We start from the raw sequence: 27,427 nt of genomic DNA, 5'->3' as shown, positions 1-27,427 counted from the left end.
TACAGCCGGAGTAGAGGCTTAATGCGACAGCCATCGGGGAGAGGGAGCACCTGCACGAACACGAGCGTGGCGCATTCGCAGCTTTGTGCGGGTTGGGGAGGGCGGAGCGAGCGCCTGGGCACGGCACAGTCACCAGACAGCATCCGGTCGCCCAGCGGGGGGGGCCCTGGTCAGTCACAAACAGGCTGTGTGTAGCAAGGATCTTTTGCCTCCGCACAGCCTTTAGGAGTGTGAGAACCCCTGCGTGGAGTTGGGTGGCGATTTGGGCCCAGAGACAGGGCTTCTTTTCTCTGTCCCACAGGGACCAGGACATTCCTGGATGAGACAGGGCTTGGGTGTGGGCACAGCCTTTGTCTGGAGGCTCCTTGAGGAGGGGCAGCATCCCACCTCCCTTCCCCTGGTGAGGTTTGCCAGCAAGGCTGGTGTGAGGACATGGTTCCTTCTGTGCCTTCTGAAGTCTTCCCATGAACCCTGCAACAGCACAGGGGGTGGCTGCTGGGCTCCAGGCGCAGGCCCTGCAGAGAGGGGGTCCCCTCGGACCCACAGAGGGCAGGGGACGCCCAGGGAACCTGTGCTCCGGGTGGTGATTCACAGCAGGCTGAGGGTGGGAAGTGGGCTGGAGACGGAAAGGCTGGAGGTGCCATCGTCTTTTCACTGGTACCCCAAACAGCCTGGCTGTAGCCTAGCGACCCTGGGGTACAGGAGATGCTCAGCAAGGTGGACAGGGATGGGCTAATGCTGTAAACAGGGGCAGCGGGTTTCCTTGGGCCCTGCCGGAGGCTCACTCCCGCTGGAGCAGGCCCGAGAAGGGGTCTGGGAGGGAGGCCGGCACTCACATCAATGGAGCAGCCCAGGAGAGAGCCTTTCTGCAGAGCCTTCTGGATGATCTTGAACAGGTTGGAAGGGGCCTTCCGCAGCTCATACCACTCAGAGATCCCACCCGTGAAGTCCTCAAAGCCCTCTGTGGTGGCGCCCCCGGACAGCGCTTCGTAACAGCCGTTGATCCTACAGGAGGGGAAGAGATGCTGCTGCCACCCGCTGCTCACACCACGGCCTCTCCACGCATCCCGTTCTTGATTCCTCCTCTGTCGGATGCTCCAGGGACCCTCTGCTCAGATTCTCCTTGCCTGTGCCTGCAACTCAGGGCGCCCACGAGGGCCCGTTACTATCGCCACAGTTACCATTTCCCAGGTACTTTGAAAGTTTCTTGAGTATCTCCTAGCACCTGAGAGCTGGAAGGCCCTGGGTGATTATCCGGTCCCACCTCCCGTATCGATTGTTCCTGCTTCTTGACAGGGAAGGGGAGCTCTGGCACTTAGCTCTCTGTCCTTGGTGGCTTTAAAAAGACAACACGTCAATAATGAAGGCACTTTCCTGGGGCAGTCAGCAGCGTTTGGGGGGCTTATTGCTCCCGCCTGTTGATGGGGGCACCCCAGGGCTTCTCTGACTCTACTATTCGAGCATTGACTTAGAGGTGGCTCTCAGGGCCAGATTCCCGTGGCTCGGTGCGTGCACCCTGACCGTGCTCCCTGGCGGGGGCCGTGAGAACAGAAACCCCCGGTGCCTTAGAGCCGGTCTCTTTAATGGATGAAGCCCAGGCAGCTCGGCCAGGCCGATGCCATTCTGGAGGGGAGGAGACACGGGCCTTCCCGTTGACAGTGGCACAGCTGGACTCAGGGTCATGTGGGTGGCGCACAGCTGGGGAGAATATGGGAAACCATTTCTAATCAGAGACGCCGCCCTATTCTGGGCAAATTTCCATAATTTTCATACCTCTGCAATAGATGGTTTTGCCCATTGGCAAGCAGCTCTTTGCTGTTTTTAGCTGAAAAAATGCACTAAGGCCTGCCAAGGAAGGAGAAGGTCCTGCTCGAGGCGGGCATGCTCAGTACCCCAGCGTGTTCCTGAGCCTTGGGCGCGTTTGGCAGTAGTGGTCATCTGTCAGGGAGTGCACACAGGCCAGGCCCCTTGCCTGCATTATCGCCTTGAATTTAGAGCCCAATTTAGGCCAAAGTCATTCTTCTACAGAATAGGCTTTCTCAAGTAGTCTGAGTGGTTCCAGGGTGGCTGGGGGCAGGCCGTCCCGGGGAAAGGCGCGGTCACTCACTTGGCGTAGGCCTTCTCCAGCAGGGCGCTCCAGAACTCGCTCCCCTCCGCCGAGTGCACGAAGAGCAGCTCCCCGTCCTTGGTGGGCAGCCTGTCGTCCACCACCACGTCCACCCACTCGCCGTACTGCCAGAACTGGGGGACAGAGCAAGGGAAGGGGGTGGCGTGGCGTGGGCTGGAGGAGCAGCTGGGGGCAGCATGGGGACCCCAAACCTCAGCGGCAGCCGGCCCCCCGCAACCTCCTTCCCCACAAAACCATCTGTGGTGGAAGAAGGGGCACCCAGGGTCAGCTGAGCCCACCTGGGAGGAGATGCTTCTTCTAAATCTGCCCTGCACCTTGGACTTTTAAAAAGATTTCTCACTTACCACCATAATAGGAGGACAGTGAGCAGTCCCTTCACATTTTGTCTCAGACCTCAAACAATAAACATTTTTAACAACTGGGAGGCACTCCCCAAGTCATTCTGTTCTACATCCCTCCCTGCCTGTCCTAAGAAGCCCCCTCACTGCCATCCTCATAGGGTCGGGAGAAGGCCAGGGAGATTTCTGACATTTCTCTGTCCTTTGTAGAACAGCAGGTCATAGGAGTCTGCAAACGCTGGGGACTGAAGAGCTTGGCCATGCCAGCGGATCTGTCCCTAGTCCCTGGGCCTGCTCCTAGATTCCAGGATCTGTTCCTAGCACCCAGGACCTGCTCCTAGCCCCCAGCACCTATTCCTAGCACCCAGGACCTGCTCCTAGCCCCCAGCACCTATTCCTAGCACCCAGGACCTGCTCCTAGCCCCCAGGACCTGCTTCTAGCCCCCAGGACCTGTTGAGGAGAAGCTTGGGCAAGCCACTCAGTTACCTGGAAGTGGAAGATCCCTGCATAGTTTTCCTGGAAGCTCTGGTTCAAGGGGACGACCCGAGCCAGGACCTCTTCGTTCAAGGTGAGGGAAGCGATGGCCGCCAACAGCCAGCAGTCACCTGTGAGCACAGCACAGGGCTCTCATCAGGGGGGCCTCAGTGCCAGGGACGTTACACCTCCTGTCCCGCCCCTGCGAGCTGCACGCCTCAGCCACGTGTGGCAGAGCCCTTGGTCACAGGATGCCCTTGTGACAGGCAGGAAGGAGAGCCGAGGGAGGGACGGTTTTGTTGAGACAGGAGCTGGGTGGTGCGGGGAGAATTCACTCTCTGAAAGGCCCAGGACTGTGTGATGGCTGGACGGTGTCCTCCCAGCCGGCCCCACGCGGGGGCCCCAGTGCTCCTCGGCCGGGAGCATCCTGCAGTGAGGAATCCACTTGCAGCAGAGGCGCCTGAGAACACGCGTTTAAGGGTGCAGTTGAGGGAAAGGAAGAACACGTGATGGGCAGGAAGTGTTCGGACATTGTAACACCTTCCAGGAGAAGGAGGCAGAGGCCAGAGAGGAGAGACCAGCGGGCCCCCCAAAGGCAGAAGTTGCAAAGGTAAGAGCTGGGAGTCAGAGAAGGCACAGAGGCCGGGCTCTGGCCCGCGGAGGGGTGGGGGGTGCGCACCAGGTGGGGGGTGGACAAGGACTGGGACCAGGCAGCCTGGCCGCTCCGGAGGCTCAGCGCCCTCCTCTGTGACGTCTGGGTGCTGTGTGAGGTGTGACGGGGCGCGTGTGCGAGGTGCTCCCCTCCGCTGGGTGCCGTGAGCGGCGCTCAGCACCACGACGCGTTCACGTGGTCAGCTGGAGGCCAGCCAGTGCCAGTCACAACCCAGGCTGGTTGGCAGAGAGTGACAAAGCCTGCGCCATGCTATTCTCAGGGGAAGTCCACCTTCCGTGACAACAATAGGAAACAGCCTTTGCTGAGCGGAGTGAATGAGCTGAGTGTTCATTGTTGGATTTGTTTTTACTAATTGGCAAGTCTAAGTGAAAGTGTTACTCAAGTTCACCGCGTTCTTTGCATTCTGGTGGGCTCCTTAGCGTCTGGTTCTTGAGACGGGTGGTCCTGTCAGTGCTCAGACGTGATGGGTGGAGCTCTTGGAGGCCCATCCCCGCCAGTGACAGCGCTGTGGTCGGAGGAGACCCGGCCCTCCCTGCTGAGTCAGTACCCAAAGGAAGGCTAACGAGTCCTCAGGCTCCTTCAGCTGGGTGGGTGCTCGGTGCTGTGATTCACCTGCTGTTTTCCAGTCGTTTGCTTTCCACCTGGTAACACCAAGGTCACTTTGAGAAACCAGCCTCCCCACATTCTCAGTCTGTGAGGTGTTCATGGTGCCGGCTCTGCCCCCAATTCCAGGTGCACGCCTGTGCTTCTCTCTGCCTCAGTCTCTCCTGGCTTCCGTGGTTGCCCCAGGAAAGGCGCTGTGACCCAGCCCGAGCCAATGAGGTGAAATGAGACTGTTCCTGGGACCTGGGGAAGAGTGGAGAGGCGGCTTCTTCTACTGCACTGGCTCCAGTATGATGTACGGTCCACTTTGTGTCTGTGGGAGGGACAGGCTGTCGGAAAAATGGCCCAATGCCACAGGAAGAGGGGCTGAGAGCTGGAGAAAGAAAAAGCAGGTCCTGGTGGAATCACTTGAGTTCCTGGATCAAGCTGTACCTGAAGCTAGTCTGCCTTACATCTTTCAGTTACATAAATTGATCACTTCCCTGTTTCCTTACCCATTAGGCAGGGCTACAAGTTCCTGCTACTTATCTGCTTGGGGAACTTGGGCAACAGCCTTTATTTATTGAGGTCTTCCTCAATAAATATGTGCCCGCCACTCTCCGAAGAGGTTCAGTTTCCTGATTGCACTTACCCTCGCAGCAGCTCTAGGGGACAGTGCTACAACCATCCCCATGTTAAAGCTGAGGTAACAAGGCTTGGGAGGTTCAGTGCACTGCAGCAGTTAAAGGCCTACAAGTTTAAAAGGCGTGGGATTCTGTTAAAGCTCTGAGCCACCCTTTCGGTCAACTCGGCCTTTATATAAATCAAACTAGACTTTTTCACATGCTGAGAGTAAATAGTTTGCAGAGAAACTTGGCAGGGAGCTTTAAGCTCTGGCTATGGGAATGGAGTGGCAGAGCCCCTGATGGGGGGGATGGAAATCTACCTAGAGGGGCTTTCCCCCCCTGGTTCCATGTGCTGCCTGGTATGGACCAGGAGATCAGTAAACAGATGACCTTCAGGCCTTCCCTGAGTGTTCGCTGATCTCCCAGTGTGACCTTATCATACTGTCCAACGTCGGGAATGAATTCACCATGCTCCTGGGGTCACAAGATCCTCCTCTTCAGTCCATCCTTTTCCTCTAACCTTACGTCTTCTCATGACTTCAGCCCTTCCTTGGACACCTGGAGATGTCTATGATTCTTATTTTTCTTGAGCTTATTTGAGATTTCCTAAGAATCTTGAAAAATGCTTGGCTTTGTTTGGGTCTGGAGGCACCAAGGCTTGTGAATAAAGTGGGTCCAAGTGATGGGATTCTAGTGGCAGAAGTTCTTAAGCCAGTTACCCCCACGGTTCCTGAGGGTCTCCCATCAGATCCCCGAGCGCCCCCGGAAGGTCTTCCGGGTCTGTGTGACCATGGAGAAGGCATCTTACCGTCCTCCTGTTCTGCTTTCCTTAGTACCAAGAGTCAATGCTTGTGCATCGTGGCTGCGCATGTAGGCATCACACAGGTCTCTGCTGCAGGACAGGCCAGTTCTTTGTAGTTACAGGGGTCACAGCTGACGGTGCTGCTATTCATGGGACAAGGACCGCATGTATGAAGGACTAGCTTCAGGCAGAGGTGCTATTTTTTTTAATTTTTATTTTTTGTTGGGTTATACATGTAGGTCAGTGCTGACTGCACACCTACCTGTCTCAGATTACTACTCACTACCAGGCCAGGATGCTCTTCCATGTCCCAGAAATCAGTGGCCATGCCTCATGGACCCCAGTTTTCATGAATTTGCATGTCACCCTTGTGCAGGGGCCACACTAGTCGTCTCTGTATTGTTCACGGTTTTAGTAGGTGTGCTGCCAAAGCGTCTCAGAAGTATTTCCCCTGATGGCCCAGGTAGGGAGCAAGGCCTCTCCTCCCCTACCCTTTGGAAAGGATCGCTGTTTTCATCCCTTGCTCTTCCCAACTAACTTTTTCCTTCGAAAGGATTCATAATCCCAGAATGTTTCCTAGATGATGAGCCTGTGGCTTTAAGGAATTAAGTTACTTGTCTGAGGTCAAGAAACATGTCCTGGGAGGGGCAGAGCAGGGGCCAGAGCCTGGGTTCTTGATGTCTCGTCTATGTTCTTTCCACTAGCAGGGAATTAAAAACAAACAAACTAACTAACAAGTAACATTTTGCAAAATACTTTGCAGTTTACAAGGAACACGTTCCCCATTTTATTTGATCTTCACAAAAATCTTATGAGGCTCTTATCCTTATTATTATCATCCCCATTTGGGAATGAAGAAATTGGAACTCAGGAAGTTCATATACTAGATAATTGGCAAGTCTCACATGCAAATCCTCTGAATCCAAATGCTGGGTTTTGTTTAAAAATTATACCTTGCCCTGGCTGGTGTGGCTCAGTAGACTGAGCACTTGCCTGTGAACTGAAGGGTTGCAGTTTCAGTTCCCAGTCAGGGCACATGCCTGGGTTGAGGGCCAGGTCCCCAGTTGGGGGCGTGTGAGAGGCAACCAATCTCTCACACATCGATGTTTCTCTTTCTCTCCGTCTCCCTTCCTTCCCCTCTCTCTAAAAATAAATAAATAAAATCTTTAAAAACACCCTATACCTTGCTACAGGTTTCTTTTGGTTAAGAGTATCTGATCCCTATAACTAGGAAGTGACCCTGCTAGGAAAAGCCAACTGCAATTTTCAAATTTCAAACTAAGGAGTGACAAGCCACCAAGTTCCTGAAATCCTATATTGTATTTCAATACCTAATGTTTATCAGCTCATAAAATATTAAAACACGCCACCTAGTCAATGCGACGTAATCACCAAGGCAACAGGAGGGGGGCCTGTCATTGCACAGCCAAGACCATGCACTGAGATCAGGACCAGGACGCGCGGAGACAAGAGCTAGAAGCGTGTTGCAGTGAAGACGCACGAAGGTTTCCACCAGCTGTGCAAAGGCTGCAGCTGAGGGCGACTCAGCGGTCACCCACAGGGTGGAAGCATTTACAACCCAGTTCTACCCTTCGGATTCCTTGCCTTTGTCTCTCACCCCAGGCAGGACGATATTTTTTAACGAGGTTGGGCAGTTCTGGGGCACCGCCCGTTTCTTTGATTGATTTATGATCTGCCCGTGTAAGCTTTCTCAGTGCTGAGATCTCGACACAGATTGCGATAGTTTACGCCCAGGGAGACGTACCGTGTGCCAGGCCTTGCGCTCAGTGCTCGTCACGGACTGTCGTGCTATTTCATTGTCACCAGACAACTCGAGGGAGGTGGGTGCCATGGTTTCCCTCTGCCCTATTGAGGAATCGGGTGTCTAAGGAGGCTGGGTGGCTCAGCCGAAGGTCCCACTTGGTGAGTGACCCGTCAGGTCTGTCTGAGCAAAGCACATGCTTTTAATATCTAACCTACAAGGTCTCCTTGGCAGATAGGCATCAATTTCTAATTCCACTACACAGGACATTGTCTTGGGGACTTTTGTCCTTAAGGGGTGACTCGATTATGTCTCAGTGTCTGGCCGCAAAGTGTGTGCTCACGCACTTCCTGCTCTCTCTACCTGACGGCCAAGCCCACAGGAGGATTGTCTCCCCACGTGGGACCTGTCACACAGCCTCCTCAGGGGTCGCCCCACTCAGGCCCACCCTTCCCGACTGGGGGTTCGGATCCCCGGTTCTTATCAAGGTCCAAAGCGACCCTCCCTGAAATGACTTATGACACCCCTTCTCCACTGGCCACTGCTGTGGTGACTTGCTCCCATAGAGGTGACCTGGTCGGAGGGGTCACTGAGTCTCCTCCCAGCACAGCCAGTGAGGACAGGACAGGACAGGACAGGACAGACAATCCTGTTGTCTGCAAACCGCGATGACCCTCACTGGGTTGGGCTCCAGGAAAGCCCCGGAATGTGTCTTCCCTGGAATGTTGCTGCACGGAGGGGGCTTGAAGAAGACAGATCTGGGTATGTATTGGTTTGGCAGAGGTGAGGGCGGGATGGCCACTAGACCACTCAAGGTGCTGTCACTGAACTGCGTACCCTGAAACTCCTGCCTTCCTCTCCTGGTGGGCTCCCCAGTTCCGTGTTTGCAGCCCTCTTGGCTGAGTATAACGTCTGTTTAGACTTGGTTACCTGTTGATAATCCTTGTTTACTCCATTTATCTCAGAGCCACTGTCTTGGGGACCTGAGAGCCCGATCGAGGTGCGCTGCAGGTGAGTACCCCGTACCTTCTGGTCGCCTCTCCACCTGCAGTCTGCACCCTGCTCCCTGCCCCAGAGCTGACCTCAGTGGGTGGAATCACGGGCTCCCAGGGCCTCTGGCTGCTGGAGGGGTTCAGCCCATTGGGGGCCCTGGAGATCTGAGGAAGGGAAGGAGCAAGGTCAGGGTACTTCTCCCCTGGCTCCTTTGAGCTGCAGGCACTGGCCTTTCAGGTTGCATCTGCACACGACCCACTGTCAGTTCTAGAACCTGGACACCTGCCTCCGATGCACAGCTCAGGGTCCTCCCTGGGGAGGGAATTGACTGTGTTTTCTCCTCCAATTCCAGAAGGCGTCTGCCGCCAGCTCTTCTCTCCAGCTGTGTGGCAGACCCTCCGGCCAGTGTGGTCTGCCCTTCACCAGCTGACCACCCTTAGAACGAAGTCCAAGGGCACCGTCCCACCTGGAGAGGCAGGGCCATCCCTTTACCCCATTTAAAAAGTGGCCCATCTTCTTGGCTAGAGTTGTCATCATAAAAATGCCACTTCCTCTTAGGTCAGTCTCTAAATTTAATGCAACCCCAATAAAAATAGCAAGAGGGTGCTTTTTAATTTGGAACTTAGCTGATTCTAAAGCTTATAAATAAGAGAAAACTAAACATCAAGCATAGCTGAAAAAAAATCTCAAAGGGAAGGGAGTCTACTGCTCTCAGATATTAAAAACCTGTGTAAAGCTCCAGGGACTGGAGCAGGGCAGCACTTGTGCATAAGAATACATGTGGGTAAATGGCATGAAGCAAGGAGTCCAGAAACAGTTCCACACATAGGAATTAGGAAAGATAAATGATTCACAAATGGAATTGGAACAGCCGAGCAGCCATGTAGAAAACAGTCCAGTTATAGCTCATCTCATCACAGGGATACATTCTAAATGGGTTAAGATTTATATGGAAACATTTAACATTATATATCTTAAATATATATTTTATTATAGTCACATATAAATAGGATACAGCCAGACATTTGTACTACTTGCGTATTCATTTTTATGTATGGATATCATCTGTTTTATTTTTATTATTTTTTAAATCCTCAGCCAAGGATACGTTCAGTGATTTTAGAGAGAGAAGAAAGTGGGGAGAGATACATCGATGTGAGGAACGTCGATCGGTTGCCTCCTGTACGTGCCCTGACCTGGGATGGAAGCTGCAACCTTGATATGTGCCCTGACCAGAAATTGAACCTGTAACCTTTTGGGGTACACACCTATGATCCAACGAGCTCAGCCACCCGATCAAGGCAATATCATATATTTTAATTTACATTTTCATAAATTTGTATTATGATAACATTATAAATGTAATTATTTCTATAAACCCATAAACATTCTAGAAGAGGCCACTGGAGAATTCTGTTATAACCTCAGAGTGGAGCTCAGCTACCAATTTGTAAGCTGGAAGCTGTCAAATCCTTAAATGATGAATTTAACTACATTAATGTATTTAAAAAAAATGACCTGGTAATAAAATCACAATCAGCGAAGTCAAACTATGAAAATAATGGAAAGCTACCTGTCAGGGGGATTGCAGACCAGAGCTGACATGGAAACCTTTCCAGTACACAGACAGGAAGAAACAAGAGCTCAGCAGAAAGATAGGCAGAGACAGAAGCAGGCTTCGCGGGAAGAGGACAAGTTCTAGCCTCACACATTTCACAGGTGCCCTCCCTCGCTCATCATAAAAGAAATGAAAAGCCGAACTGCACTGGGATATCATTTTCCACCTTTCAGAGCGTAAAGATCAAAACGTTCAGAAGAAAGAAAACCAAAAACAACGTGGGCTTATCTGGGGCGGCCGTGAGGATCAGCCCTCTCCTGCCGGGTGAGGAGCGCTGAGCTGGGCGCGGTCCCTACAGAGACAGCCTCAGGATCAGGACCGCACACGCGAGGACTCTACGTCCAGGAATCTGCCCCACGGACACCTGCCCCTCCCCGAGCTGCTTGGTGTCCCGCTCCTGCCCTTCCTGGTTCCACATCCGGCCGGATGCTCCTCTGCCTCACCTGCTCCATTGTCTCACCTGCCCGCACACCCGGTTGCCTCCCCACAGCAGGAGGACCTGGCACCCCGCCCTCTTGGGGTTCCGCACCCTGATTCTGGGCTCCTGGCTGCCCTCTCACCACTTTGACTGGGTTTGTTCCTCCAGCCCAGCACGTAGGTGTGGCCCTACCTGGACACCCTGCTCCCGTGGGGCCATGTGCCTGGCATTCTGGGGGGGTTCCAGGAACCCTCTCTGTGGGCACTGAGCTGGAAGGAGGCCAGCAAACTGCCTGCGGGGTCCCCGCCCACCGGGAGGGCCAGGCTGGTGACGGAGAACCTCTCCGCCCGCCCGTGTACAGCCTGGGGCTAAGGGTCCCGAGTAGGCCTGGGGCTGAGGTGCTCCCTCACCGAGGCAGGTCACAGGGCAGAGTGGCCTCTGCTGGCCATTACCCAACTGCAGGGCACAGGGCACATGGTGTCACGGGCCCCCAGCAGCCACGCGGGGCCTGTGGGACATCCCCAAACCAGAAGCGAGGAGAGTGACAGACCCGAATGGGTCCTAGGAGGCCCGGCCAGAGGTGGTTGGGGACGAGCAGAAGGTTTGTGCTTAGACCTGGACTGAATCAGGCTCCACCACTGATTTTTGTGCGCACTTGGGTACAGGTCTCAGTTTCTCTGACGCACGTTTTCTCAGCCGTGCAAGGGGAATAAGACTCGTATCCACAGAAGGTTGTTAGGATCAGACGAGAGAGGGAAGCTAGAGGTCCACGGGTGAGCCTCAGAGGTCTGGAACCCCAAACGTTTTGGGCTCATTTTGTATGTTTATAAATATATGAATTCTTCTAGGGAGGAGTCAGGTTTCTCTCTGACCCAGAAAGGCTCAGAAACATGAGCTGGAGCCCTGAGTTCAAATCCTCGCTCTATCCTGGGGCAAACTGCTCCCGCTGTGCCTCAGTTTCCTCACATATAAAATGGGCTTAATCGTAGTCAAATGCATCGCAGAGTTGAGAATTAAATGGGAGAAACATGTAAAGCATTTAGAACAGTGTCTCTACGCGCTGACTGTTATTTTTCTCCCTCTCTAATTTTATAGGAGAGAAAACTGAGACCTGGAAGAGGTGGTCTGTCCTGAGGACGAGTAATGTGCCCCTTTGGCCAATTTCACTGTCCTGTCCCCAAAGGGGTGACAGCTCACAATGACAAGGGGTGGGGTGGGCGTTGTGTCAGAGGTGGGAATGAGGGGGGAGAGGAGCCACAGAAGGGCTGTGACCTGCTAAGTGCATGAGGTTCCTCCTGGCTCATCGTCCCGAACCTCAGCGAACTCCTGGGATGTATGGGGCACATGTCCAACAGTGAGTGAATAAAAACAAAGGAGTACTGACAGGGCTGTAGGTGGAATGGACTCGACACTCATGAGAGCCCCCCCCTTCCCAGGCCTGAGGGAGCCTCATGGGGGACGGTTGACATGCCCCTTTCACTCGCCCCAGGGATGGACCAGGGGCCTGAGAGCCGCCCTCCCAGGGCTGAGGCTGGTTTGTGGTCTCTGCTTCCTCCTGCACTGACCACCGGGGAGAGGGGCCTTTAAGAGCCTCCCGTCCTCCCTCTGGCCTCCTGCCTCCTCCCGTGTCTACAGCTTGACAATCACCTTCTCTCCCTGCGTGCCTGGGCTCTGGGGGTTTGCACTGAATAATTTCACCGGTTTGGTGTCTGTGGCGAACTGCTTATGTATTAATGTGCTCGTTTGTTCCATGACTGTTTAGTGACATTCACTCTGGCCCACCCTCGGCCCCTGCTGAGATCATTTAAGCCACTTTTGCTCCCGGGCCCCTGGGACTCGCCTCCAAATCCACCCCCGCTCCACTTCCATTTGCTTGGGAGAAGGAGGTTTGAGTTGGGTCTTGGGGGTGAGAAGCACAGTGGCCTCACCCTTCCGGGCTCAGGGGACTGGGCCCAACTGGACAAAGGTTTAATGTCTGCAGCGGCCACAGCACCCTGGCTCCGGTGTGGCAGCCCGGACACACGCAGCCTCCCCCTGCGGGCCCGCCCGGACCCCTCTGAGCGCAGGGCGGCCTGCCAACAGCCCTATGAATGGGCTCCTTTACGCCTCAGAGCCCTCTTCTGAAAAGGTAAATTCATGCAGAGCCCTGGCTGTGAATTTCCAGAGCTGTCTCCCCGGGGCCTGGGTGTCCGCGTCCCGAAGGTCAGCTCCTCGGTCACCTGGGGCCCGTGGCGGGCAGTGGGAGGTGGCCGGGTCACTGACACTGGCGGCTGTGGGAAGTCTTTCCGAGAGAGGACAGCATAATATTTGTTCTGTGTTTTCTCCGTCTCTCCCTCCACTGTCCCCCTGTCTCCTCCACAAACAGGAATGTGCAGCAAAGAATCAGCAGATGCCGGGCTTCCAATTGGTCCCACCTGTCCTGCTGTGACTTTGTCACACTTGAGCACAGTGGCCTGTTGACAGCGCAAGGTCTGTGGGGGCGGGGACCGTGTCACAGTGGAGCACGTGCTCCGTGAAGTGAAACACAGGGCCACACGCACACACATGCACACTTGCACACACGTGCATACTTGCACACAGCACAGAACTGGATGCGCCGGGCCTCAGCGCCCCTCACCGTCACCTCTCACTCCTGTGGCCTGACCCGCCTGTGTCACCTGTGAAACTCTCTGAGCACCTGCCCCGCGCTGACTCTGGGGTCCCTGCATCTCCCTTCCTCCATCTGCCCTCCTGCCCCTGTTTTCTCACTCACCCCTTCACAGCGCCAGGCCTGTGCTGGGTCTGAGCGGGCTCACGGGCCAGGGTGGGGACAGCCACGGAAACAGGGGATCACAGAAGACAGAGGTGAGCACTCGGCTTCAAGTCTGAATGGGGTGGACAGCTGTGGGGGGGCGGGGCTGGAAATGCAGCCCAGAGGAGACCTTGGCCTGAGCTTAGGAGGGCAGGGTGGGTGTGGGCTGGGGACCACTTGTGGCAGCAGGGTGGGGAGGTCAAGTGCAGAGTCCCAGAGGTGTGGGGTGCAGCACAGGACAGGACGGGGTGGGAGCAGGGACAAGTGTGGTCCAGGGCGCTGGGTGCATGAGGAGGGCTGAGGCTGGAGCGATGAGGTTGGGCTTCTCCCAGTTCAGGGCACTTGCACGTCCCAGGAAGAGCCACTCCCTGCCAGGGAAGTGCCTCCTCTGCTCCCTGCTTCCTCCGCCCAGACCACATTCTCTCCGCCTCTCCCCTTAGTCGCTGTGGGGACCCAGGCCCAGCCTTTGGCGGACCCCTCTTAACCCTGTGCTGGTCCCTCCTGTGTCCTCACACTGCATCCCAGCTGACTCCTGTGATAGCATCACCAACACTCCTGTTTCACTTGTTCATTGAACTGTTCGTCCGCACCACTGGGCTGTCCCTCCCCGGTGGCAGGGCCTCCGGCAGCAATGTCCAGGCGGACTGCAGCCGGGCAGGAGCCCTGGTGGGAACTAAGGCCTGCCCTGGAGCAGCGGGGGACAGGTGCAGAAGCAGGTGGGGCGCGGTGCGAAGGACCCAGAAGGGAGAGGGCTGGGCGGATGCGGGGCGGGCGTGCAAGCAGAGGCAGGAATCTCACGCAGAGAAAGGACTGTGCTTTGCTTTTCTTCTGCCTGGAGCCCCAGCCCACTTCTCTTCCTGTTGCCCACTGAGCGGACTGAAAGGAAGCAGAGGCCACGGCCGGCCTGTGGGGCTGGGGCCCCGGCTCGGGAATGCTGGGTGGGTGGGAGCGTCCAGAAGCTGGCATAGTTGACCCCATGTGGGCGGTGGCTGCCACTCCCTTCCCTGGGGCCTCTGCCCTCCCCTGGCACTTATGGGTCCATACCCTCTTTTCACACCTCCCCCTCATTCTATCAGTGGGTTTCCACTGGGGCGTTTTTGCCACCACTACCCCGACTCTGGGGACCGGGAGCAATGGCTGAGACCTCTCTGATCATCACGTTTAGGGGCAGTGGTGCCAGGAATGGTCGCAGGGCACCCCCGACAGGAAGAATCACCCGCCCCAAATACCAACAGGGCCGAGGTCAGAACCCCTGCTCTGGCTGAAACCTTGCCTGTCCTGTGTGTGATCCTTTAGGGCTTTGTTCCTCCGTCGTCCATGGGGACAGCTAGGTAAATGATAACCGGACCAAGGTATCGATGCCGCGTCTGGCTAACTGTGACCCTTTCTGCGACTCTGTACTTGACAGTCGTGGGTAGACCTGACAGTGCCTATTTTCCAGGGCCCACCACGCAGCCTGGGGAGGTGGCCCCCGGGCCACCGCAGTCTAAGTGTTGGAAGGGAGGGGCGGGAAGCCCCGAGGAGCCAATGGCGGGCCACCCCTGGGAGCTGGCGGGGAGGGCCTTCTCGAGAGGAAACGCACACACCCTGTCAGGAGCCCAGGCCTGTGAGATGGTGGCTGGTGAGTCACACGGGCCAACTCTCCCTCCACTGTGTCACGCCTGGCAGCAGCCCAGAGAAGGGCACCCCAAACGGGAACCCCCCACGTGCAGTCACGGTGCATTTATACCAGCGGCTGTGGAGGGAGGGAGGGGAGATGCCCTGTTCAAATCACATCCCAGGGAGGGAGGCCTCCCTTTGTGAACAGTAGGAGGGGACGACCCAAACCACGCGTCCCTTTCCCTTCCTGCTCCCCACTGCCCCTGCTGGAGGAGGCCTCCAAGTGAGGAGGGAAGGCAGAGGGAGACGAGGGGCTGAGGTTCACACACATGTGCTCTGAACCTGGGTGGCAGTGCTGGGCTCTCAGCACGGTGTCGCCAGGCAGCTGAGCCCTGTCCTGTCCTCAGCCCAGCCGAGGACCAGGAGGAGGCCACCTGGTGCGGGTTCCATCTTTGTGCCCCTTTCCCTGCGGCCTAGGCCCCCAGAGTCACTGCCTGACGTCAGAGCCTTTATCTGCCTGGACTCCAGTGGACGTGACACCTCCGAGGCAGACAGTCACAACCACTTCCCACTCCACCCCGATCTGGGTGCCTCTCAGACCCCCACACAGGAGTGGAGGGAGCCTGGCCCCGGCTGCCGACTCCTGAGTGAAATTCTGACTCCTCCTCCCAACTCTCGCCTCCTGGAGGGAGCAGCAGGAGGGCACCTCTGTTCCTGACTTCCTGGACAGAGTCTCCCTGTGACCAGACAGCAAAATGCAGGCCACCACGCTGAGGAAGGCACACCATGCTAAAGGCTGGGGGGTCTAAGCATAGCTCCTTGGCCCTCGGAGCTCACAAGCGTGGTGCCCAGTGTGGGGGGCACGGGGGAGAGGGGCTGCCAGCGGGGAAGGGAGCTGAGGGTGGAGTCAGGCCTCAGGAAGGTCTCGTCCAACCCTCTCATCTCAGCAACAGGGGCCTGAGGCCATCAGGACTGTGGCCCAGCTCCCAGCTCAGGGGGCACCTGAACAAGCCAAAGTCAGTCTGAGCCATGGTCCCAGGGGGGTGGGGGGCAGGTGGAACCAGAGCCCACACCCCCGGGGCCTGGGGGACTGTGGGGGAAGTCTTTCGGGAGGACTCTCCCAGCTCCCACTCTCTGGGGACAGGAGGTCAGGGACAGCCCAGGAGAGACTTGCCCTTTAGGCCTCAGATGAGCTCTCCGATGGCCAAGGCTGGGCCAGCCCGAGCGGGACAGGGGCCTGGGGCATGACTTTGGGGTTAGCGACTCCTCCCTGCCCTGTTTAGAAGACTGTCTGCGATCCAGCAGGACAGGGAGCAGGGCAGCAGTGACGGGGAGTGTGTCTGCGGAAGAACATTTATAACCAGAAGAAAAGCCAGAGGAAATGATGACTCACCCAGCATCTGCCCTGGGAGGCTGGGAGGGGCCCCGCTGGGGGGGGGGGGGGCAATGCGGGAGGGGCAGGGGCAGGGGAGGCGACTGCTTTTAAGAGAAAAAAATGCATTGACTTTCTCCATCATACCAGCCAACACTTATTTTTTAGTCCTTAAAACCCAAAACAAAAGCAACTATGTGCATTATTTTTTATAAGCGGCCGCTGCGAAGTCTCTGTCCAGGACCCTTCAAAACTGTCAAGATCATCAAAAACAAGAAGCACTGAGAAGCTGTCACAGCCGAAAGGAGCCTAAAGGGACATGACGAGGACATGCCATGTATCTTGGATGGGACCTTGGAACAGAAAAAGGACAGGAGGTAAAAATGAAGACAATCTGAATAATCTTGTCCCTGGCAGTCTTGGGAGATGCACTCTGGTTCATGATAATGTATCCACATGGGTTCATTAATAGTCACACGCGCACCCCACTCACATACGATGTTAATAGGGGGACGGGGAAGGGGACGGCTGGAATGATCTCCACTGTTGTGTCAAATTTTCTGTACATCTAAATCTGTTCTAAAAAATAAAGTCTATTAAAGTTTTAACAAGATACCTGATGTGAAAAGATTTTTAAAAACTATAGTTAAAAAATCACTTAAATATTTATTTAAAACATGGTCTTTCCATCCTCAGAGGACGAGTTTTGGAAGACTAGGCCTCGCTTCCCACCAGCTCGTCTCCTTCCCCCTCCTCTCCCATCCTTGCCCTCTTCTCCTATGATTCAGTGAAGGGACTTATCACACAGCTGAACTCAGTAATAATCACAGGCCCTCGAATCTGTTGAGGCCTCGACAGTTGGCCTATAATCATCTCGCTTTTCACCCCAGCCCTGGAAGGGAGTGTCATCATTCTTCCTGTTTGACAGAAGAGGAAACTGAGGCTCAGACAGCTTGGGTAACTGGCCCGGAGTCAGCCAGGCTGGTAAGCCAGCGGTGGAGGGAGCAGGGGCTGGAGACTTGCGTGGGCCATGCTTGCTGTGGGCTGTTCCCGCTGGGTTTGCCCCCCGCCCCCCCCCCCCCCGACTGCTGAGCTGGGCGCTCTCTGGCTGTAACCCCTGGGGGTAGAGTCAGGGACACACCTCTGAGGGGCATCGAAGACATTTGCTAGGTTACAACGAATGGGAGGCTGTGCTGTTCCACAGCTGTGACAGAGCTGGCAGCCTCCGGCGTGTGGGCACAGGGAGTGGAGAAAGCTCAGCAGGGGCCCAGTGAAAGCCAACGGTAGGCGGAGCTCAGTGTTTGCATTTTCTGGGCCTCTGGGGGCCTTCCAAGTGGCAGTCGCCTATAAGAACAGGTTGTCACCAGCTGTTACAGAGCCCCAGTTAGCGGCAGGGCCAGCCTGGGTCTCCAGCCCTTCCTCCAGTTGGCAGAGGTTCTTCGCAGACTCCAGGGTCTGCGGGGCTGGCTGCTCGTGGCCAGAGCTCTGCAAACGGGGTCTGGATTATTCGGTGAGGCTTTGGGCCTTCTGGGAAGGAGGGTGGGAGCCGGGGGTTGGCCACGGCTGGGCACCACGGTGAAGGCCGGAAGGGCGATTGGGACGTAGACTAAGTCCAGGGACAGCGCCGCCCAGGCTCCCTGGTGAGCTGGGTCTCAGGGCAGAAAATGTGGGTACAAAAACAAACTTGGCTTTGACAGTTTCCCCTCCACATTCCCTCACTCATCACAGCCTCAGGGTAACTCGGAGTGAGTCTGGGGTTCAGAAAAAGGAGCTCGGAAAGATTTCAGATCGGATCAGTGTTCTTCTGGCAGTGTTTAGCTGTGTGGCCTTACTCGTCCCACCCTGGCTTCCGTCTGCTTATCTGCATAGCGGGGGTGGAAATACGGCCTTCAGAGCTGGGATGACAACATGAGCGAATGCAGTGAACAACGCTCTACGCGCTGCACCCCGGGAGACAGACGACGGGTGTGTTGTTGTTACTCTACACGGGAGATCAAAGACGAACTTGAGGGGCTCCCACCCTCCAGCACAACGTCTGCACTCAGTGTTGGACAACCTCTGTGCCACACCTCAGGGGGTCTCTGAGGTCACCCGGTCAACCCTGTCCTGGAAGAGGCTGAGGCCTCAGGGATGACTGGCCCATCGTCTCCCAACCAAGAGCAGAGCTTTGACTTTCCGTTCGTGTGGACAGGTGTGGTCAAGACTCCAGTTCCCGATGCTCCTGAGCCTGCTGGGATTTGGGGACCGGTCCCCACCCATCAGTAACAACCCTGTGCCCAGACGTTAGAATCAGGGTGCGAGTTCAGTCAACCATGTTTCACAGATTGTAAACGAATCAGATCCTCTACAAGAAAATGCCAAGAGAACAAAGCTAATATGCAGCAAAAAGACCTCGGGAATCACAGACCAGTTACTGAGCAGCTGCGAGAAGACGGACGTATTTGATCTGGTGCCTCTCATGGGGAATTTCACCCAGAATGTAAGCTCTGCCTGTCTTCTCCCCAGATGGCCTGGCAGTATCTAAACAGGACTTAAAGCCTGTGTTTGTTACTTGCAACGTGGCCCTTAAAGAGGCCATTAAATGTCGAAGTAGCCGTGTAGGCCAGGTGTGGAATTTAGCCCAGGTGGAATCTGGCCCTGGCGTGAAGCCCCCAGGGCTGGTGGGGTTGGTCAAAGTGAACATCAGCATCCAGCCCTGTTAGCCTCTAACCAGGACCACCCACCCACCCACCCATAGGTGCCCAAGGACCCCCAGCTTCTGTCTCTTGTGGGTTGAAAAGATAGGAAATGGAGGTGTGTGCTTTCTCAGGTAAGAATGTGCTCCAGCATCTCAGGAATTCGCTCAGAGGCTCAGACAGCTGGGTTTTGCCTGCCCAGCCCTGGGTCACGGGAGGGGGAGGTCACAGGTCTCCCCAAGAGGCATTTTCCCTGGGGCCCCCAGGGTGCCCATCCTGATGACTCACACAGCTGCCCTGGCTGCTCAGGAGTTGAAATTTTCCAGCCTTCACCCCCACCCCCCGCACTGCGGAATCTAGCTCAGGGGTTAACCACAGGGCCTGCAATCAGACTGTGCTGATCACCCAAGTCCCCACTTCAGCTGTGGGAGGACCTTTAGCAAGTTATTCCCAGGACCCCAGTGTCCTCAGCTGTAAAACAAGAATACAGTAGACCCTTGAATAACTCAGGGACGCTGAACCCTGCATAGGTGAAAATCTGTGTATAACTTTGACCCCCCCAAAAAAAACTTAACTAGTAATAGCCTACTGTTGACTAGAAGCCTTAATGACAACATGAACAGTTAATTCACACAGATTATGTATGTCATATGTATTATATACTATATCCTTACAATAACATAAGCCAGAGAAAAGAAAAGATTATTAAAAGGCAAAAAAAGAGAAAATAGCCCCAGCTGGTGTGGTTCAGTGGACTGAGCACCAGCCTGTGAACCAAAGGGTCACCAGTTCGATTCCCAGTCAGGGCACATGCCTGGGTGGCGGGCCAGGTTCCCCGTTGGGGACATGCGAGAGGCAACCACACATTGATGTTTCTCTCCCTCTCTTTCTCCCTCCCTTCTCCTGTCTCTAAAAATAAATAAAATCTTTAAAAAAGGGAGAGAGAGAAAGAGAAAACATTTGTACAGTACTGCATGTATTTATTGAAAAAAACATCCATAAGGAAGCGGACCCAAGCAGTTCAAACCCGTGTTGTTCAAGGGTCGCCTGTAAGGATGCTGCCCTAGAGGTTTTGCTATTGCGGCTCGGTGTCTGGCACACAGTTTACACTCAAGATGATCAATTTTGTTACGATGGGCTAGTTTGAGGAGTGAGTTGAAGTGGATGGCAGGAAGCAAGACTTTGATTGATCAGATCAAATGAGATGCTTTGGTGGTCATAGGCTGTACTTATTGAGTTAAAAAACAAATGGAGGGTGGATTCTATGAGACTCTTAAATAATGGTCCCAGGGTCTCATTTGAGACTTCTTCCTGGAAGCCCGGGGAGCTTTTGGCCCAGAGCGGAGGCTGCAGGCTCCCGTATCAGCAGGCCCTATATCCAGCAAGAGATCAGAGCTCAGCTTCCCAGAGCAGTTTCAGACCCTTGCAGTTCAGCTGCTCCCATGACGTGTGTTTAAATGAACATGCCCACTGCCCTCGCTGCTGTTAGTGCTGCACCCCGCTGTTGTGGTACCCTGTGATCTGTCCTGCGAATCCTGAGGACCCCAGGTACAGTCACACCCTGTCCGCAGCAAGCATTCCCCTTCCTTCACACAGACTGAGTCCTCATCCCTGTGCCCGACCCTCAAGAAACTGAGGTGTCTGCACTGTCATTGGCTGGGGGGTCCTCCCACCTGGCCCTCTGCCCAGAGGCTGACTGTTTCATGGGCCGCTGGTAAGACCGGCCCCAGAAGGTGCAGAGGCCACAGGGTGGCCCCTCTGTCCTCCAGTGGGAACATCTTTGTAACCTCGACAATGAGCCTAGTGCAGGGGACACAGGAGGCCTCTGCGTACATTTGTGCAAATTGTGTGCCTCCGCACGAGGCACTCGGGGGACAAGAGATTCCAGGAGGCTTCTGGAAATGGAAATGGCCACGCTGTGTGGGGAGGGGGAGAAGCCGCCGATCCTCTCTCACCCCTGCCACCCACAGCCTTGCAGACGAGACCCCGCAGCAGGCTGCCACTTACCCAGGGCTCCTTGGCAGATGTCTGTGCGGGTAGCTCCTCCAACGATAAATTGGGGGTCATCGCAGACCTCCTAGAAATGAGACCCACAAAGTGCCGTCAGCCTGCGGGGCATATGCTCTTGAGGTTAGGGCGCCTCCATGGTTAGGACGCCTCCATCCCCAGCAGGGACATCACACCCCTTCTCCTCACCCCCTTCCCCTCTAGGAAAGGTTTGCAGGTACAGTTGGACTGCTGTGGGGTCCTTTTCTCACGCCTGCTTTGTGGGTTCTGATGGGTGCTGGGTGACTCTGCTGGCTGAGAAGGAGAGTCATTGCCCAATGCTCCAAACTGTCTAGAGCCTGCGTCTTCATGCTGGTCCCTAGGGCCACTTCGGCATTGAGTCCGGCCACTTCGGCATTGAGTCCAGCCACCTCTGCAGGGCGGTGAACCCATCCACATGCTGGAGCTGTCTGACCTGCGCGCTAGTCCCTCCCCTCTGTCCCTGCACGTCAGTGTATTGCTTGCCTAGAATTCCTCCCTTTCCCATCCTCTTCTCTCCTTTTCCACATCTCACCATATTTCAAGACTCAGTGCCACCTCCTCCGTGAAGCCCTCCTTCACAGTCCAGCTGTCACTCATCCTTTCGATTCTGAGTCCCAGAGTCCTTGTACTCTGCAATTGAGTTTTTAGTGGTCACTGTCTGGTGGTGCCAATGGCCATCCCTCAGTTTTCCTAACACTCACACGCGTCGTGAGGGCCAGGGAACGTATCTCGCTTTCTGGATTTGTCTAGGCGGCCATGGCCCTTGGAGCATCTGTGTATCGTGAACCTGCTGTAGGTCAGTACTGGGTGTGGTGCTTTATCCCATGAGGCCCTCTCAGGGCACAAGATGAGTATTGTCCCCACGTTACAGGCGAGGACACAGGCTAAGGAGATAAAACAACGTGCTTAAAGTGACACCGCTCCCAAGTTACAGACGGCACTGGGGTAGGTGGGAACGTCCTGCTGTGAAATGGAGCCTCTCTCTGTTCCCATGCTGCCTCTGATTGATTGGCAACAGCCCTCTGTGGCTGTGAGACCTTAGGATGGTCCCACAAGCAGCCTGGCGGACGCTGCCCTTGAACAGTTCTGGCCCCTTAGGGAAGCAGCCCTCTTGGGGTGCACTTCCTGATTCTGCAGAGCCCCACCCAAAGCCACAGAGGAAATCAGGGCACTCAGTGGGGCTCCTCTGGGTCTGGGCCACCTTGCGGGGTCCACCCACACCCGGTGGAGCAGAAGCGTTTCCTGGGCAAGACCCGGATGGAACCACTGGCCCCCCTGGAGCCGCCATGTACAGCCCAGCACATTCCTCTCCTGCCCCTGCATTGTCTCTCCCAGCTCAGGGCTGTCGCTTTGGCAGATGACAGGGACAATGGGAAGCCAGGCCAGCTTGGCCCGAGGCCTGTCAGCCAGGCACTTACTTACTTACTGGGGCTTGGCGCCGGGAGCCTGAGAATCGTATTGATAATTCTGAGTGTGCCAAGCTCCTGCCCCACAAGGATTTTTCCATTAGGTTTCAGAAACTTTCCTCCGTCTTTGGCGGCCTCTCTAATGACAGCCAAGTTCAGAGTGGCGCTTTGAGAGGCCTTGGAAGGCCGAACCGCGTGCATGGCGTGTAGGCTACCGAATTAAACATGGGTGTAACAGACCAAGGAAAGCGGCTGACGGCCTGGACTTTGAGTCTTGGCTTAGCCGCTTGGTCTACGGGTTCTATGCCCCTGCAAGTTACTTCTCCTCCTGAAGCCTCAGTGTCCTCATCTGTAAAACGGGGGTGGTGATGACAAGTGTCCCTACGACCTAGGGTTGTCATGAGGGCTGAGTGAGAAAACTCGGTAAATGAACCTTGCTGAACACTCTATAAAAATGACCTATTATTGTGATTGTTACCGAGGACACTGAGGAGAGTCATTGAACCTGGAGGCAGGAGATGCTGGTTTGAGGCTGACTCTGCCAGCCTGAGCACAAGCAAGTCCTAGGCCTTTCAGAGGCTTGGTCATCACAGGAAATGTGGGGACTGGTGCCACCTGCCCTTGCTCGGTGCTGACCGGTGCCGCCCTTGGATCACGCCAGCTTTCTGCTCACCGGGCCCCTGCACCGGCGACTTGAGCCACTTCCCCTCCAGTCCCCTTCCCCTCCCTGGAGCCCTCTGCTACCAGCCCTGGGAAAGCCCCTCTCTGAGAAGGTGCTGTCCCCGCATCCCTACCCACGCTTCCTCAGGGACCGCTTTACAGTGTCCTCCCTGCCTTCGTCTTTGGTCCCTTCCTCTCCTATGGTGACTCAACCTATAGAACGTTCCAGGCACTCTCATCTGAAACAACAGCCTCTCAAACGCAGGTCCTACTCTCCTTCCCAGGTTTCCTCTTTCTCTTCCCAAGGCTCCCTCTGAAAGGAGTGGACCACATCCTGGATTTCTGGTACCTTAATCTGGAGTCTATACCAATCTGGCTTCCACCCTGTAGAAACTCTATCCCACCGCAATGGTCTGCTAAGTCACCAATGACTTGCTAATGTCCCGGTCCAGTGGACACAGTTTCCCCGGCCTGACCCCAACCACAGCAGTGTTTGAGAAGGTAGAGAGGGTCACCGTGGGCTGTGGGCTCTAGACATCCACCCTGGCTCCACTCCGACACCTGTTTCAGCAAATTCTTAACTTTCCCAAGTCTTGATTTCTTTACCTGTTGAATGGAACGTAATAGCCCCATTCCCCCAGGTTGTGCAAAGCAGTTCTGTTCCCCTGTCTAGAAGTCCCACAGGCATTTCCAACTATTGTGTGATCTGTCTGTCTCCCTTCGCTAGGTCCTAGTGAAACTGTTTATACACACCATGAGAAGGCAGTGCATATAGTTTACACACAGCTGAGTTATGAATAGTGTAGAGGCAGAAACTGTATGTACTGTGTCCGGCATACAGTAGGTGTTGAATAAATGCGTATTGAATGAACGAAAGAATACGTGAGTGTGCAAATTCATGCTGGAAACTGTAACGTGCAGCACTAATGTAAGGTGACTCTAGTCTCTTATTTATCACGTTCACAACCATAACGTCCTCTGAGGCTTGTTACAATCCTGCATTCATTCGCTTGCTCATTCCACAAATTGTCATTGTCGTTTTGTTCACAGGTGTATCCCACGCATTCAGGACAGTGCCCAGCATGTAATAGGTTCCCAATAACTATTGCTGCATGAATGCACGCGTGCGTGAATGAAGGAACACCTGCTGTGGAAGGGCACGGGTGCTACCAGGCACTAAGGATGTGTAGATGAACATAATGCATGCTTCCTGCAGTTCAGGGGAAGTTCAAACAAATTATGTCATTGTGTTTGTAAATTGTGAAAAGCAATGAAGACCATTAGCAGGGTTTGTGATAAAGAATAAAAAGTTAGGGAGTGCTAAGAATGGCCAGGGGAGATATTGACTACATCCCGAAGAATAAGAGGGAGCCAGACCCCGGAAAGCCAGGAAAGAGCGTCCTGGCCCGTGAGAAGGCGGGAAAGAATGGTGCCTTCGCCAAGCTGCACGGTGGCTGGGCCTCGTGAGTCCGTGCGGAGAGAAAAGATGTAGACATCAGCTCCTCTTTTAGATGAAGAAATGGAGGCAAAGAGGTTGAATGTCTCAGGGCGGGTCACCAAGCAGGTGAACAAGAAGAGAACTCAAGGGCCTATGCCTGGGGCACTTCCTGTGCACTTGCTGCCTTGGCCTGTGTTTGGGGTAACAGAGAAGGTGACCGGAGACGCTCAGGGGAGTGGAAACAGGGCAGGAAAGCATATTCTCGAACTGGAATCTAGAGGCTGGATTTCCCAGGAAGCTGTGTTTAGGTTGGTCCCATGGGAGGTGGAGCCAGAGGAATTCCATGGGGAACCGATGGACAACTAGGTGAGGGAGCGAGTGGTCCGAGGCCTGCTGGGGCAAGGAGAACAGACACACTGGGGAGCGTGGGCGACAAGGGAGCTTGGAGAGCCGCCTGGGGTTCCCGAGGAGGATTCTGGGCCAGTGGAATGATGAGAAACTGGTTCTTCACTCCATGACCCCCATCCTTCATCACCAGCCTGAATCCTACCGAGAGGTCTTCTCAGCTCCCTGTTTGTTAAATAAGCGAGAAACTGGCTGATCTAACCAAGACTGCAGGAGACAATCCTTAGTCACCAAAGGATCAGGCTGTGGACTCGCCCCTCCCTGCAGCCAAGCAGCACCCAAGTTAGAGACTGACTTTTCCTGGGCAGATGTGGCCTCTCACCCTCCCTTCCTGCAGACGCTGCTCCCCGCCTCCCACCATCTCCCCCTGGAGGGCAATAAAAGTCGTCCTCAGGCTCCCTTCTGTCGCCCTAGTTTTTGTGAAGTCCGTAGAGGGACCTGCTAATGGGATCTGAGGGCGACGTCCAGCGGAGAGCCGAGGGTGGAAGAGGGGACAGGCGCCCTCTGTGGGCGCGGCCACGCCGAGCGTCCCCGCGCGCCTGCCCCGGATAACGGGGTGCCCAGTGTACACGCGCGATCGCCGGGCTGCGGCTCCAGGACGGCGGCGCAGACTCGCTCTCAGCGCCCCGCCCTGCCCTCACTGGCCTGGGGGACTGGCACCCTCCTTGCCCCGCACCCCGCCCGGGCTTCCTACCGTGGGCCGCTTCCACTCGATGCCCTGCGTCTTGCTGGAGTGGGGTCCCAACTCCTTGAAGCCCAGGGAAGACGGGAGAGCGGGGAAGGAGGGATCCTGGAAAAGCACCCCGGCCTCCAGGCACTGGTCCCGCAGCGCCTCGTAGTCCTGGTTGAGGTACTTGATGGCCCTTTCGTGCGAGCCCAGCCCCTCGGCCGCCTCCCGGTCCTTGGCCAGCTTGGCCGCGATGCCCGCCATGGTCCCGGCTGCCGGGGATCGAGGTCTCGGTGCTGCGCTCGGTGCTCGGTGCAGGGGCGCGGCTGGGCCCTGCGCTCGCCAACGGGACTGCGGGCTGCGCTGCGCTGCAGGCGATGATTCACCAGCCGGGAAGCGCCCTCCGCCCGCGGGGTGTGGCCTTGAGGCTCCGGGCCTGCTCGGCAGCTGGCCCGGGACGCAGCCCGCCTGCGCGCGGCCTGCAGAGCGCTGGCCAGAGGGACGCGGAGCTGGTGCTGCCACCTGCGGACGGCCCCAAGGTGGCTCAGCCTGCCCGCCCGGCGCAGGGGCTTCCCCGCCGAAAAGTTGGGACTCACACCCAAACCTCACACACTTTCCCACCTCCTGGGGACAAAACCGGGGGCTCGGGCAGTTGTAGATCAGGGAGGGGGTCAAAGACGCAGCATTAGCTGCCAGCAAATGGGCCTCAATTTTGTGCCACTGTCCCTATGGCTACGCATAGGTGATTTCATTAAATCCTATCAGCAACTGGGTAAGAACGTTGTCCTTCTGCTATTGTCCCCACTTTACAGATGTGACGACCAAGCAGTACAAGGACCGAAGTCACCAAGGCCTGTTATAATCGCAATGCCACACTGCTGCTAGTCAGCTACTTGATCAGGGTTGACAGATCTGGCAAATTAAAATACATTTTCCCAGTTACATCTGAATTTCAAATAAACACGAATAATATTTTAGCATAAATGTGGGGAAAGAAGAAACTTTCCCCTACTTTTCTAGGTTCTTCCACCAGTCTAATCGTTAAATCAACGTGAGACAGATTAACAAGAGAAACAGCCAAGTGTAACTGCATACGTACGTATGGAAACCCCACGCACAGGACAGGCTCAGGGACAGACAGGGAGAAGCAGGTATGCATGGCATTCTGAGCTAAGCCACCTGGGGCTTTGGAGGGGAGGATGGACATGCTCAGAAGAGCAGATGTGGAGTAATTATCAGTTTGCCCTGTCCTATAGATAGGCCAGAAAGTTATCCCTGATACTCTTTAAGTAGGGGCAAGGCCGCTAACTTAAATTCTTTGAGGGTGAGATGAAAGTTTATCCGGGTTCCATTGTTTTCAGCTCCAAGTAATTCACATGCCAAAGTAGCACATCTGGGGAGGTTCCGAACCCCTGCAAGCGTGTGCTCCAAATACATTCAAGAAGAAGGCATGACCACCTTTAAGAAAGTACTTAGCCTTGTTAAATATCCCGTAGTCCAACCCCTGCCTTGGCCTTGCTTTCTCCCACCGTCAGGTAACCTTCCTTCATCGCAAAGGCGTAAAAGAAGCGGCAAAACTGTCATACTCCACAGCATTTGAGCTCTCACTTCCTGGCAATACGTCGTCAGTTTTGGCTCAAATAAACTCATAAAAAATCTCTACAGGTTTCGATGTTTCTTGCACTCACAGACTGGAGAGTTCTTCCTATTGCAATCGTCCTTCCCTGTTTGAAGCCTGGCTGTGTTTTGATTCGACATCCTCCATCCTCATCTGAGTCTGGGCACGCTGCCTGGTGGACAGGTACCATTGCCCGCCACCAGGCTCTGCTTTCTGTACCCTTGGTGACCTGGGGACACAGGCATTCATTTCTAGCTCCAAGGTTGCTGGTGTAACGGTTTTATGAAGGCATCGCAATGGAGAACAGAGGAAAGTGCTTTCCTCCCTGGAAGCTGCTAATTGGTTTCACTGCT

General features: G+C 55.2%; 1 protein-coding gene, 1 long non-coding RNA gene and 1 other non-coding gene across 3 annotated transcripts in view; 1 reads left to right on the top strand and 2 right to left on the bottom strand.

The window, feature by feature from the left end:
• Positions 1-25,861, bottom strand: part of CAPN2 (calpain 2) — a 44,917-nt gene extending 19,056 nt beyond the window's left edge. The window contains exons 1-5 of the mRNA XM_090263482.1: positions 25,484-25,861; positions 20,860-20,929; positions 2,954-3,072; positions 2,108-2,241; positions 837-1,005 (exon numbers count right to left, since the gene is read on the bottom strand). Coding sequence (XP_090119608.1) covers positions 837-1,005; positions 2,108-2,241; positions 2,954-3,072; positions 20,860-20,929; positions 25,484-25,720 — 729 coding nt within the window. The 5' untranslated portion in view covers positions 25,721-25,861. The remainder of the gene's footprint in view (positions 1-836; positions 1,006-2,107; positions 2,242-2,953; positions 3,073-20,859; positions 20,930-25,483) is intronic.
• LOC149992366 (uncharacterized) lies at positions 3,386-9,675 on the top strand. Its single transcript, XR_016508330.1, has 3 exons — positions 3,386-3,551; positions 8,352-8,397; positions 9,483-9,675. It is a non-coding gene; the product is annotated as an uncharacterized LOC149992366 (long non-coding RNA).
• On the bottom strand, positions 5,956-6,059 carry LOC149992367 (U6 spliceosomal RNA). The gene has a single exon (XR_016508423.1). It is a non-coding gene; the product is annotated as a U6 spliceosomal RNA (small nuclear RNA).
• Positions 25,862-27,427: the final 1,566 nt, after the last annotated feature.

This window comes from Furipterus horrens, unplaced genomic scaffold (genome assembly GCF_987537825.1).
Source record: "Furipterus horrens unplaced genomic scaffold, mFurHor1.1.pri manual_scaffold_15, whole genome shotgun sequence".
Lineage (NCBI taxonomy): Eukaryota > Metazoa > Chordata > Mammalia > Chiroptera > Furipteridae > Furipterus > Furipterus horrens.
Note: the sequence above shows the minus strand (reverse complement) of the source record. Positions and strands in the feature narration are given on the sequence as shown.